At 44.7% G+C, this 14,302-nt stretch overlaps 1 protein-coding gene across 1 annotated transcript; it reads right to left on the bottom strand.

Moving 5' to 3' along the window:
- Positions 1-159: 159 nt before the first annotated feature.
- On the bottom strand, positions 160-14,209 carry GEM (GTP binding protein overexpressed in skeletal muscle). The gene is made up of 4 exons (XM_004697474.2): positions 13,882-14,209; positions 6,085-6,161; positions 3,787-3,991; positions 160-1,494 (listed from the first exon to the last, which is right to left on the bottom strand). The coding sequence occupies exons 1-4, from the start codon at positions 14,204-14,206 to the stop codon at positions 1,217-1,219; spliced, it is 885 nt and encodes a 294-aa protein (XP_004697531.1). The 5' UTR covers positions 14,207-14,209; the 3' UTR covers positions 160-1,216.
- Positions 14,210-14,302: the final 93 nt, after the last annotated feature.

Raw genomic sequence — 14,302 nt, 5'->3', positions numbered from 1 at the left:
GATAAGAGTTGTATGAGTCCCCAATAAAATGATTTAAAAATAATAATAATAAAATTTTAAAATCATCGTCATTATCCTGCTTGAGGCAGAAAAACACTTAAGGATGACTTTTTTCTGAAAGATTTTATTTCTTTTATTATAAGACATATAGGTAAAAACTTGTATATTTTGAAAAATATAGAAATGGTAATAAAATGGGCAATTTTCCCTATCAAGAAATATGTTCATAAATATACTTTATCAAATATTAAAATGGTGGCTATTTTGCAAAATAATGATTGAGCAGAGCTGTGGCATACAAGGATCAACCCAAAATATGAAAGTGTTCATGTTGTGTGTTTTATCAAAATTCAGACGGCTGACACGATTTTTAAAAATTGGCATCTTGCACTTCAGGTTATCAATAATTCCAATTAAAAAAAATATTTTTGATGGCTCGGTGATTTAAAAAATAAAAACACATAAAAGGTGATTCCACTAAATGGAATTTGGCCACATTGACCTTCTCCTGGATTTAAAAAAAGAACCAAAACTATACGACACATAAGTAAAGCTATAATTTTTGAACCCATCTGTTGTCAATAACTCAGTCCCCAGTTCTACAAGTCTCTGGATTCCCAACGGGGGACACTGAGCACAAACTACGTGCTAAGCTTTAGTTTCCAGCAAGGTCCATCATTTCTGTTCACAGCTTTATGGAGATAATAGTCATGATACGATGAGCCCAGCTCTACAGTCAAGCTCCCCGGAGAATACACACTCTAAGTAGAAAGCTCTCCTATGACTGAACCCCTGACAAGTCTCCTGTATTTGTTTGTGACCCATGGGCCTCAAAAACGCCTGTCAAAAATGCCTCTCAGAACACTGGGGGGGATTCTCATAACGGGGAGATTTTCATCTAGACCTTCTCTTGTGGCCTTCCTCTCTCGACTGTCCAAAGGCGAGAGGACTCCAGGCAGGTCCTCTCATGAGTCTCTGGTGCTCAAGTAGCAAGGACAAGGCTTTTCCTGTGAATAAATACGGACTTTTTACAAGGATCTTTCATTTCTCATGCATCGTGTTGTCCATGAGGGTAACACCGTCATTCCCAACTGCAATGGGGGAGCCACATCTAACCATACGTGAGTATCCAATCTAATATAGATTGAGAATCGGTCCCAACAGCCTTCGGCGATGTCCATCCAGGAGGACATCAGAGTGACGTGAAGCCGGGCACCTAGAGCACAGAGAGGTCATGGCAGGACTTGGACTTGAGCTTGAAGGCCATATTCTTGTTGTTTTTGGCCACAATCTTGCCCCAGAAGCGCCTGGCTTTCCTGGGGATGCTCTCCCTCCTTTTCTGGTAGGCCAGCCTCCGCTCATTCTTCTCTTTGCTGTCCCGCCGCAGGCGCACCTGGCGCACGATGCCTTCAAACAACTCCTTCACGTTGTGCTGGACGGCGGCCGAGGTCTCGATGAACTTGCAGTCGAACACCACAGCACACGCTCTCCCTTCTGGAAAGGAGAAAGGACGTCAGTAGGTTGCGACACAGCATGCAGCCCCCCTGGATGATTTCTGATTTAAAACTCTTCTGTTCTATTGGCAAGGGTTGCTATGAGCTGGAATCAGCTCAGTACAGGGCCCGAGACACGAGGCCATGTGTCCTGCCAGGGCTTGAGGAGAAGCGTGGAAAAACAAAGAGAGACTCCTGGAATCAGGAGTGATGGGCTTTGTAACTGGTCCCCTACAAATTCACTATGGGAAGATCCAATTGCAATGAAGATAGTGGTATTAACGGTATTGGATAAAAGCCTCAGCTTACTGCTTATTTAAGGAGCCCTAGTGTCATCGCGGATTATGTGCTAAGCTTTGAACTACAAGGTTGGCTGTTCAAACCCACCAGCTTCTCTGCAGGAGAAAGAGGAGGCTTTCTGCTCCCATAATGATTTGCAGCTTCAGAAACCCTGGGGTTGCTCTGAGTCAGAATTGCATTGGCCACTGAGTGAGTTATTGCATACTTGCTGTGAGCCGGAACGGAGTTAAGTACTTTATAAACATGTGTGAATGCTCACCACAATCTTGAACATTGACTATTAGCGCTACAAGACAGACAGAGAAATACAGGAGGCTTATTTTCAATTGAGATGTTCACAGGCCTGAAAGCAGCAGAGCTATATCCAGGCCTATTTAACTCTCAAGCCCCCATTCTTAATTCTAGCCTTTCTCAGATCCCTAAACTGAGGGAACTGGAAATAAGGATTCTATAACCACACTCTTCTTTTCTTTACAAAAAAAAAAAAAGAAGGAAAATTTTTTTTAATTCTGAGAATTTTACAAATATATAATATTGCTATCAAAGAATACAAATGAACTTTCCAGGAACAGTTATAATTTCATATTTCAACATGTTCAAAGACCATCTGTTCAAGTTTTTATGTGGGATAAAAAAAAAGACTACTATAGACGATCATTTCCTAATAGTAAGATTCCCAAACTAGTGTACATTTAGGTTTCTCTCAGTTTTTTTTCTTTCCAGATACATAGTAGTTTGTTGTTGTTTTTAACAATCGTACTGAGGACTAAATCTGTATTAGCCCAAACAGAAAAAAACTAATCACTACCATTGAGTTAATTCAAACTCATAGGGACCCTATAGAATAGTTAACTCATTATGGTAACAAAAAGTCTCATCTTTCCCCAGTGTGGTGGCCAGTGGGTTTGAACTGCCAAACTTATGGATAGCAGCCCAAGGAATAACCCGCAGCACTACTGAGTCTCCTCCAACTCTGTATGAGGCCCATAATACTCAAGTACTCACGAAATGCATAAACATGAAGTATCCCTAAACTAAGTATGAAAAACCAGACTTGTATTTGACACCATCCGCCTGATGCCTTAACTAGAACTTAGGAGAGAGGGGTTGCTTATTTCTTGGGCCCATGGGGATGAGAGGCAGGCAGAACAGAATTCATATTCCCAATGAAACTGTTTTTCCCTGGTTCCCTTAAATCAGCATTCCCCATCCTTGTTGTATGAAGATGCTACTTCTAGTTCCCTGAAATTTTGGGAGCTCCATAAAGACTAAGGAATTTGGGGATTTTCCCAGAGAACTGGGATCTCCCTGGAGACAAAAGGAGAAAAGGTTGGATATGGTCAATAAAGCCCTGAGCAGGATCTCATCCTTAAAGGAATTTCAGAGAACTCTCTGAAGTAGAGCGTGGATTTGGAAGCTAACAGATGGGCCAGATGAGAAAGAGAGCAACATCCAGCAAGACCCATCTGTGAGAAAGTAGGAGTCTTACACTCCCTGCCCCTGAGTCTATCCCAACACACAGCTGCCAGGGCAGAAAGAACTGGCTTTCTACGGTTCAAAAAGCTGTAAACATTTTTAACCGTTTTATTGGCATATCATACAATCCCATAGTTCAATCTTATTCAGGTCTGTACAACCATCACCACAATCAATTTGAGAACATTTTCTTCTCTCTGATACCTATTATTAGCTCCCCATTTGCTTGCACCCTCCCCAAGAAGCCATTAATCCAGTTACTGTCTTGCACACAGCCTCATCTTCTCCCAAGGAGCAGCTGGTGGGTTTGAACTGCCGACCTCATGGTTAGCCGTCTAACGCTTACCCAACAGTACCACCAGGGCCCCTGGGACGTTAGAGTTATACATAAAACTCCAAGTAACATTTTCATGAGTCCCCGATTCCAGCCTCGCAAACGGGAAGGAAATGCACCTGCGTCAAGGAAAAAGCAAGCATTCCAGAGATTGCCCGATGGTGCTGCCACCCCTCCTTTTACCTGAGACAGACACTTCTCGGCACCGCACCAAGTCACTTTTGTTGCCAACCAGGATGATAGGGATGTCCTCTGCCTGCCGGGCCCTGCGGAGCTGGATGCGCAGCTCTGACGCCTTCTCGAAGCTGGCGCGGTCTGTGATGGAGTACACGATCAGGTAGGCATCCCCAACCTGCATGCAGTGGTCTTGGAGCCACTCATTCTCTCCCTGAGGAAAGGAAAAGGCTTTGCGTGAGCGCAGGCCGGCCTGGCACACGAGGCGTGCTTTTAAAGAGAAACAGTACATTTACCCTTCAGTACCCTTGCGGAGAAGATAAAGAACACTGCTTGCCAGCTCCCCAGAACCTACCTGTCTTACATAGTGGCACCAGAAGGGTTGGCGTCACCGTGTGTAGTAACTCATGATGCCACCCCCCTCCATACAAACCCATACCATACCATGCAAACCCAGCAGGTAGAAGAATGCCTGCGGCAATAAGAACTGCACGGTGAGCTAGTACTGCACAGATGACACCAGGTGATTTGAAGGGTGATCATGACAGCTTGGACCAGAGCACTTTAGAAGGTTTACAAAGTAAATTAGCATAAAGTTTTAGCTTCCTAGATATATTGATACATTTAAAAAGTTATTACTGTTATAACTAACTATAGAGATACTTTTATGAAATAATAATGCATTTCTGTTGAAACACTGCACAGAAATTTTATAGACAATCTTTTGACTGACAGTTTCACTTGGGTAAGCTGCAGCCCCCGCACCCTCTTAGTAATGGTGCTAGTCTCCCATGCTGATAAGCTGTCCTGATAGCCAGATTGGTTGACTGCATAGATTGGTTGACTGCATAAACTCAGGCAAGCAAAAGATGTCATTTTCCAATTTTTCTCACAGCTTGGGTTGCTATTACACAACTACTCTGCTAAACAAAGTGCCTAACTTCTACGTACCTTAAACTACCAAAAATGAACCATTTTCTATACAAAAGAATAGCATCTGGGAGTCTTAAAGCAAGCAGTCATTTAAGTGGGGCATCAGCTGTGTATACATGGAATAAACACACTACCCTGTGTGATCTAAGGATTGTAAATATAAAATCCAAGATCAGAGGAAAGAATTGTATTAGAACTTAAATTCTGAGCACCCAGTTTACAGACAACTATGGGTAGCAGTGAAAGCCCAAAGTCCATATGCAGAGTCCCCATGGGGATTCAGCCACTATCGAATCCCTCAGACCATTGCTCAGGAGTGGGAATAGCCTTGCCCTCAGTGCATCAGAGAGCGAGACATAGATATATATCAGATATAGGTATATATCAGATATAGGTAGGTTAACATTTAACAGCTTATTGTTTGCTTTCCCTTTTAATTTGTTCTGGTTTTTATTATGTTCTACTTTCTTTTGGATTGAGGTTAATTCTGTGTTTTATTTTGTCATTGTTGTTAGAGGTTTGGTTTGGTTTGTTTTTGTATGATTTTCTTTATATGAACTCCAGGATAGGTAAGTCTATAGAGACAGTAACTAGATTAACAGTTTCTTAGGGTGATGGCAGGGGAGGTTGAAGGGAAATCGGGAGCTAATAGAAATGAGTACAAAAATGAAGAAAATGTTCTAAAATTGACTGTAATGATGATTGCACAACTCTTTTCATATATTTCAACAATTGAATTGTATGATACATGAATTATATGTCAATAAAAAATGTTTTTTTTGTTGTTTTTTTTTTAAATGTTTTTTTCTTAATGATCCTTTTCTGAAGCCCCCCAACCCCCTTTTGCCTTTCCTAAGTAATAAATTACAAATATTTGGTGAGAAAAGGAGGGTTCTCAATGAGTCATAAACCAATCACATACCCTCAAAAAGCCCTAAATCTTTACAAAGTAAATACCGAGACTGAGAATGTCAACTTTGTATCAGCTGGCTTGATCAAGTATAACACAATCATCCAGCCTTGTTTACACTCGTTTTGCCTGGAAATGTTTTCCCTCGGTTATCCGCGAGGCTTGTTCCCTTATCTGCCTCTGGGCGAGGTCTTTCCCAAGGATCTACAGATGTACTTTTGTGTATTTTTGAATAGAACCAAAGAGGGGGAAAAAAAATCACGGTCACTTGCTTATTATCCAGAGCCCATTTGTGAATGACCTGTTACTTAGAACCGTTTCCTCCTTCAGAAGTACATGCCTTCCATCAAAAAAATGAGCCCACTTAGTCCGGAAGACCACCTTTGCATGGGGAGGTCACCCTCCTCTCAAACAGCCTGTTGGAAGGCCCTGAAGAAATCCACCAGTGGCTGCAGTCCGCCTACCTTATTCTCCCACATGTCCAGGAGTATAATTGTTGCACTCTCTCCATCAACGATCAGGGTTCGCTCATAGGTATCTTCTAGAAAAGAAACAACAGGGACGTTGGGGTCAGGCAAACACACAGCCCTCTTTTAGAAGAGGAGCATGTAGCAAACAGCAGGCAGCCACTTCATCAGGGGGCTCAAGTAGAAAATTAAACTTCTCAAATATGCACTTGATTATTTAAGTACACAGATATTCGCAAAAGCACATTACTAGTGTTTGATCATCTTCAACAATGTTCTACATGTATTCCCGCAGTACTTCCTAAGCAGCACACACCTACATCTCCTACTTGGGTATCAAACGCAGCTGGAAGGGAAAGGCATTCATTTTCATCATTCCTGGGAAGTTTATACAGAAAAGCCATGTATGAGGTTAAATGCACTTAAGCGATTTGGACTCAGATCAGTGGGTAGTGCTGTAAGAAACATTAACTGCCCAGGGGAACGGGAAGCCTTCTTTCCATAGGCCTCCGTGGAAACCCATCTCTCCCTAGCAAACGATGACTGAATAGTCCCTGGCAAGTTTAGCAGCTTGAAGTTCAGAGACAAGTCTCTGTAGAAATTGCCATCGAGTCAATTCTGGCTTATAACCACCCTATTAGAGCAGAACTGCCCCTGTTGGTGACCGCGACCATCACTCTTTATGGGAGTAGAAAGCCTCATCTTTCTCCCTTGGCGAAGTTGGTTGTTTTGAACTGTTGACCTTACGTTACGAGCCCAAAGCATAACCACTACGCCACCAGCGGTCCTTCTCTGAAGAAGTACAGACAAATAATCTCGAGATTGTCCTTGTTTGGGCTGGAGCTTTCTTGCTTAAAGAATGCAGTTTTCTTCTCTTACTGTAGTTCTCTAGGAATAAGAGAGCTGCTATTGCCTTGTGAACACCGCAGGAGGGAGGCCTCCAGCTCTGAGTCATAGAAACTTTCTACCTGCTCTGAGTGGAGGTGGAGGTGGAGGGTGAAGGGCGCACCACAGCTTAAAGTTCACAGCAGCCCCGGCCCAGAAAAGAAGACAGTGCGGGGACTGGTTGGGGAAGCGATGCGGCTGTGCGGAGATTTCGGCACGAGGGATGGATCCCCATCAACCGCAGACAGCTGGGCCTATCTTTACTTCCTCTCTTCTCCCAATGGGCTTTCCTGTTTCAAATTTCAGCCTTTAAACAATATTGATGCTCGTGGTGACTTTTAAAATCGTTTTGCCTGGAAATGTTTTCCCTCGGTTATCCGGGAGGCTTGTTCCCTTATCTGCCTCTGGGCGAGGTCTTTCCCAAGGATCTACATTAAAGTGTCATAGCACCTGCCTCCCCCCTGCCCTTTCTCCTTCTTCGCTTCATCTGGCACCTTACGGGATCACCAGTGAGCTTGCCATACGGTTCGTGGGCATGCTTTATGATTTTCTATGCCTTCGCCCCTTCCCACTGAAGTGTTGGGAAGAGAGTTGCATCTGTGGTGTGCAGTGCTGTGTCCCCTAACACCTAGAACAGTGCCTGGCACTCTGTGCTGTTCCTTTTAGGTTCCACATCCACTTTGTGCACAACAGAAGGAAATGCTGCCCTGTCCTGGGCCATCGTCACAAGGGCTCCTGTGCCCAAGCCCACCATTGCAGCCACGGCATCAATCCATCTCCTGAGGGTCTCCCTCTTTCTTGCTGCCCCTTTACTTTACCAAGCATGATGTCCTTCTCCAGGGACTTCTCCTGACAACAAGTCCAAAGGACTCAAGTCTTGTCATTCTTAACTCTAAGAAGCACGCTGGCCATATGCTGTAGGAACTGCTCAAATAAACACACTAATCCGTCACAGACCTGTCATAATGACTGTGAGCACAAGCAAATCAGAATTTGGATCAGGATGTCATCCCTTTGGACTATGTGGTGCTGGGCCACTTACTTCAACTCGCTGAGACTCGGTTTTTTGAAATCACATTAATAGTAGCATCCACCTTTCCCTTTCGGCCTGTTTGACATCTATTAAGCACAACGTAGAAACTTGATGTCAGCCATCATCATCACATCTTCAGAGGGAGATGCTTACTTAGTCTGGCTTTTCTTACTGTCAATTAACCCTAATGTAACTTCACAGACATGCATGTGCAGTAGCACTAGTTTAAGAGTTCTAGGTCAGTAGAAGGAGCTCTAGTGGCATTTTTGGGTAAGCATTGGACTGAGAACCTCAAGAACGAGAGGTTCAAACCCACCAGATGATCCAAAGGAGAAAGATGAGGCTGTCTGCTCCTTGAAAGATTTACATAAGGTCTCTATAAAATCAGTTTTGGAAAAAGTACCACCAGACTGCTCCTTCGAAGCAAGGATGGCAAGATTTCATCTCACATCAATTTAGACATGTCATCGGGTGAGATCAATCCATGGAAAAGGACATCATGCTTGGTAAAATAGAACAGTAAAACAAGAGGAAGAGTGTCAATGAGATGGGTTGGCACAGGACGCCACAATGGGTTCAAACATACCAACAATCATGAGACTGCGGCAGGTCTGGGTACTCTTTCATTCTGTTGTGCACAGGGTCCAAATGAGTTGGAACCAACTAGAAGGTACCTACAGGAACCATGAGTCAGGTTTGGGATGTTGGCACAACCGGGGCATTTCGTGTTTCATAGGAGTGAGGATTTTCATGGGAAAGATGAAGCTTTCTACTCCTATAAAAATTTACAGTCTTGGAAATTCTCAGGTTAGTTTTACTCTATACTATGGGATCATTATGAGTCGGAATCCACTCAATGGCAGTGACTGGTTTTTGAGTGAGGGGTTTATAAAAAGAAATGCTCCTGGCTTAATGTGTTATCATCTAGTAACTAGAACAATCAGGAAGGAAAAGTGGACAAATGAGAAGAAAATTCACTACCGCTTGGTCTTTGGGTCAGGTCCCCTACCTCCTAAAGGGTCATGCTTTTAATCAGTGGTAACTGTTGCCCACTGGTTGGACTAAGAATCTGTTATGCCCAGCATGTTTGTGGCCTCCACAAGATGCAGCGTGAATATGTTCACAGGAAGATACCCACTTTGCTTAAGTGGAGGGTAGGACCTCAGGCCTCAACTTGCAAATTTATACAAATGTATGCAAATCAGAAGAGCCTGGGCAGCACAAATCAAGGGGTTGACTGACCCTTACTAAAACCTGTAGACTTTCTTTTCTCTGAACCCATTTCTCACATTCAGAAAATACTCTCAATGAAGCCCAGTTCTATCTTCAGTCCTTCACTATTCCCCAAAAGCAGGTAAAAGGAACATGTACCAAGCACGCGCTCGAATCCCAAGCAATTCAAACAGAAACATACTGCATGCAACTAAAGTCTAAGGGGGAAAGGAGACTCACGCTTTCGGTTGAAGAGCTAGCAGAGCAAGTTTAAAGAAAAAGAAGACTGTGGATTACAGTCGTGAAAGTAGAGTCAAAATACTTTGTCTGGCATTAACCCTTACCAACAAATCGTTGTGCTGGGAACCTGGAAGCCTTGGACAATATACCTTCACTTTCTCCATTTATATATGGAATCTGGCTGCATGCCCCAAGGATCTTCCTCCAACACAGTGCCTGCCTCTAATTTGAGGCCGACCACTAACCAGAGATGAGCCCCTGTGTAACCCAAGGAAGTTCTAGGTTTCTCTTGCTTCCTTTTCCACCCACCTTGCAGCCTTTTCAAGTGTTAATTGGTGCACAGAGGGGTTTACTCTGGGTTAAGGTTTGTGGGGAGGCCCTGCACAATGCAATGGTAATGTGCTCTGCAGCTGCTAACAGAAAAGCTGGTGGCTCAAGTCCACCCAGAGAAGCCTCCAGAGAAAGCCCTGGCCGACAATCTACTTCTGAAAACCCAGCCCCAGAAAACCCTTGGGAGTATAGTTTTCCTCCGACACAAGCAGGATTGCCATGAGACAGAGTGGATTCAGGGACAACGGATTCAGGTCGGTAGAACATGATGTGAGGCCTATTGGCTTTGAGGCTTTTCACTGCTCCCATGCTCAAGAGGAAAGGCAAAAACTCCCAGCCATCGAGTGAAAGCCACCTCATAGCCACCCAATAGGACAGAGCCGAACAGCTCCTCTGGGTTTAACTCTTTACGGGAGTAGAAAGCCCTGTCTTTCTCCCGAGGTGGAAGTCAGGGTGTATTCTCTCTGCAGCTGATGGGGCTGGTGGAGGCTCTTGGGTAAGTGTGGTCCTTCGCCATGACTCCTGCACTACTTCACCTCAGCCTGTCTTCGTTCATCTGACCCCCTTGTGCTTGGAATCTTTCCCTCTCCCAAGACCCAGGCCAAGATTGGCTCAGTTGCAGTGGGTGAACCCCACACAGATGTTCTTTAAGGTGTGAGATTGGTTCCTACAGCCACTTAAAACTTCTGAAGCTCCAGCACCCCTCTCCCCTAAACCTCAGCATCCATAGCCCCGGACACCCTGAAAGAAGGCACCCTGTCTAGAAATGCCATTCTCTCCTCTCGTAACTCCTGTCACATCTGCATGGCCTCGGAAGGCACCAGGCAAGAGTGACCAGAGTGGATGGAAACCAACAAGCAATGAAACTAACAGCTTTGGAAGGCAAACACATAGAAAGGAAATGGTAGATTAAGAAGCAACTATAACTAACATTTATTCTGCACTTCCTATGTGTCAGGCACTGTGCCACATGTTAAATGTAGGTTATCTATTTCTTTTCCTCCTCATAGCACCCTAGGTAATAGGTATTATTCCTATTTTATTAATGAGGAAGCTTGAGGAGGTAGAGTAGTTTAGCCAAAGGCACCCAGCCATGTCAATGTCAGAGAGGGTGTTCAAATTCATCGAATCAGACCCTAAACCTAGTGCTGCTTCCCATACTTCCAAGTGCACATAGGACATGCCTTCTTCCCTTCCATGAGGCTTCCAAATCCTAGTTGTTCTCAAATGCAGATCAGAGACCAGCTCTTATGTGAAGGCTTTTCTGGTACCCCCAACTAGAAAGAGTCTTTTCTCCTCTGACTATCTACAGCACCCCTTTGTACTCTTTCAAGGGGGTTACCACAGCCCACCTCGATTGGCAGTTGGCACGAGGAGAAGCTCCATTACAGGCTTGGAGCCTTTGCAGGGAGGCAGCCACCTGCATCTGTGCAAGCCCCCCAGAGGCTCACCAAGTTATACGGGAGATGTCCAGTCATTGTTTTCAAAAGATTGAACGAGCGACACAATGTGTGTAGCCGAGATTCCTGTCATTTAACTGTAACAGCAGCCATCTTTACTAAAAGAATGAGAATTTGTGTTGAGTTTTGTTTTCCCTTACAGCAAATGCCAATAAAGAACAACACAGGGCATGCCTTGGAAAAGCTAAGCCTTCCACTTGGGAAATGCAAAGCCAACAAGTGATTCTAATAGCCACCTTCAAAGAAGGGATAGAATCCCAGATGGTACAAATTAAGCTACTCAAATAGGGCACATTAGGTTGGATGGATTATCAGAGAAGTTTCTCATTGTCAAAGATTCTCTGCTAGAGAAGACAAGGGCATGTTTCCATTTCTGCAATGTGTGCAGCATTTAGGAGGTAGAGCTAGGGCACATGGTATAGTGAAAGAATACAATACTTGGGTCAAAGACAATTAGAGGTGAAACCCGGTCATACTACATACTCGCTTTTTCACCCTTGGGGATTCATTTTACTTCATAATCCTCTACTTGCTCACCTGTACAATGGGATATCAATACTATCATGGTCTGATTTTTGTTAAATATTATCCAAAACTCATGTGGGAAGTATATAGGACAGTTCCTGGCCTATGTGTAAGAAAGGAGTCCTGGTGGCAGAGTAGATGATGCATTGGGTTTGCCATAAGATCAGCAGTTCAAAGCCATCGGCTGCTCTGAGAGAGAAAGATCTACAGGGCAAAAAGAATTAAGAAGATAATGGAATTTCTCCATTATCCTTACATGCACCTTTATATGATAGAAGAATCCCTAGTGACATAGTTATGTATTTGGAAGTTAACTAAAAGGTCAGCATTGTAACCCCCCCCGCTGCTCCTTGGGAGAAAAAAGAAGCCTTCTGCCCCCGTGAAGATCTACAGCTTCAGAACCCCAAACAGGCAGTTCTACTCTGTCCTATTAGGTCACTATGAATCAGAATTGATTTGCATTTTAAGTTTTGGGTTTATATGATAGAATTAAAAAAAACCCTAAGATTCCAAAGTCCCAAATTCTAATCTGTTTCATTATTCTAAAAACTCACTGCTATTGTGTCTAAGCCAACTCAGGATATAGGATATATATGACAGGGTAGAACTGCCCTTGTGAGTTTGCAAGACTGTAACACTTTATGGGAGTAGAAAGCCTCATCTTTCTCCCATGGAGCGGCCAATAGTTTTGAATTGCTGACCTTGTGGTCAGCAGCCCAATGCGTAATCCACGGCACCAACAGGGTTACTTAGCTCCTGCCTCCCTTTCTCCTTGTCTAGGAACAGCTAACCCCTCAGCCTTTGCAATAGAGAAGGGATCAGCGTGTACAATACCGTCCTATTTCTACCCAGCACTCTTGGCTTAACTATAGTCCCTGAGAATCCAGAAGGGATGCAAAAAAATCAATGCTCCTTCAGTGAGTCATCACCTACAGCCCAGATGCCTGAGCTGCCTCACAAAAGAGTAACCTAACTGCCTGACACCGGAGATAGTCAAGAAATACAGAAAGGTGTTTAGCCGAAAAAGAAGAAAATAGTATTGAGGCACTGACTCAAAACACATCAAGGGGAGGGAGGACCTGAGTCATCACTAAAGGCATCTATCTCCCTGCTGCAGGGTCACTGAATCTGGAGAAAACTGAAAGAATGGGCAGGCCATGACACTTGATACCTGCCACGACAGGCAAACACTGGACTTCATTTCTATAGTGGCCATTGGTGCCATCCAGATCCCCTGTCCATGGATGCTAAGACTGCGGAGCTGTGATAAAGACGCTGGAGGAATACCACTGGCCATTAGGATCTGCACGCTTCTTCCCAGAAAGTCGGATTGTGCTTTACACACTGTCAAGGAATTCATCATGCATGAAACTACACCGCCCCAAACCAGTTTTGGAAATAGGCAAGGTTTAAATTAGTAAATATCTAAATGAAATTACACACTGTTTGGAAAAAAAAGAAAAAACTGGCTAAGACACCCCCACACACAAATACACACATACTAGAATACCATTCTTCAAATTATATTCCAGAAATTGTATTATTTCAAATATAGATTTGGGCCTGTTTTCCAGATTTGTGTTGTTGGTGGGAAAGACATTTAGAGACACCATCTTAACAGATTTCCAAAGTGGTTTGGTTTTAAGCACCGCCAAGCATACAAGGCAGAGCCTAGGTCTGAATACTTGGAAGAAGGTTCCTCTTAGGGTAAGTCATGGGAAGACCTCCCCTTTGCTGCACCCCACCCTCCTCTCAGGTGTTCCTTTCAAAATGAACACTCAAGGGAAGGGCAGAAGTAAGGAGAGGGAGAAACCCAGTCCAGGTCAAGGTCAGCTTCCATCAGCAATGAGACCCTGACCCTCTGGGCTTGCCCAGCCTGCCCCCTAGCTTTGGACATCATTATCTAAGAACTGCCCTGTCTGGCCCAAGTTCAAGAGATCTTGCCCTTCATCTGGGAGCATTCTCATTTTCTTGCCCCAAGGGCCTGTGCCAAGACTTTGCTGGGGACTCAGTGCCAAGAATGCATCGTCTCAGTTCCCAGCTCTGCAGAAAAATAACCGCCTGCTCACCCTCTCTGCCTGGACCACTGTGGATGGGCAGGCCACTTACCTCCCAGCACCTCGCAGTCGCTGTCCATACTGTCGTGCACACCCGCAAAGATGTTGGCCAGAGTGGACTTGCCCACCCCCTGCTCGCCTATCAGCACCACCCGGTAGTAGGTGTTCCCGGACTCCGAGGAGATGACCGAGTCGGTGGAGTCGGAGGACCAGCTCCGGCGGCAGTGGTCCTCAGGGGCAGCAGAGTGGTGGTGGTGGTGATGGTGGGGCTCCTTCTGGATCATCAGATGCCTGCCATCCGCTGGGATACTCCAGCGCTGCTGCTGGGGCTGCATGCCCGTGTGGCCGCGGCGCAGGGTGACATTATTCAGAGTCATCGCTGGGTCCTGGGGATCAGAGAAGCCAACATGCCCGTGTTAGTTAGCATGAGTTCAGGAGACTCACACACATGACCAGTCATGGGGGGGGGGGGG

Source organism: Echinops telfairi, unplaced genomic scaffold (genome assembly GCF_000313985.2).
Source record: "Echinops telfairi isolate 266 unplaced genomic scaffold, ASM31398v2 ScPeMD7_1;HRSCAF=3_0, whole genome shotgun sequence".
Classification (NCBI taxonomy): domain Eukaryota; kingdom Metazoa; phylum Chordata; class Mammalia; order Afrosoricida; family Tenrecidae; genus Echinops; species Echinops telfairi.
Note: the sequence above shows the minus strand (reverse complement) of the source record. Positions and strands in the feature narration are given on the sequence as shown.

Bases quoted from the DNA above. Each gene is read 5' to 3' on its own strand.
- GEM (XM_004697474.2), bottom strand. From the start codon at position 14,206: ATGACTCTGAATAATGTCACCCTGCGCCGCGGCCACACGGGCATGCAG. The intron at 6,162-13,881 runs GTAAGTGGCCTG...TTTCTTTTCTAG, and splicing joins CGACTGCGAGGTGCTGGGAG to AAGATACCTATGAGCGAACC. The intron at 1,495-3,786 runs GTAAAAGGAGGG...TCTCCTTTCCAG, and splicing joins CCGAGAAGTGTCTGTCTCAG to AAGGGAGAGCGTGTGCTGTG.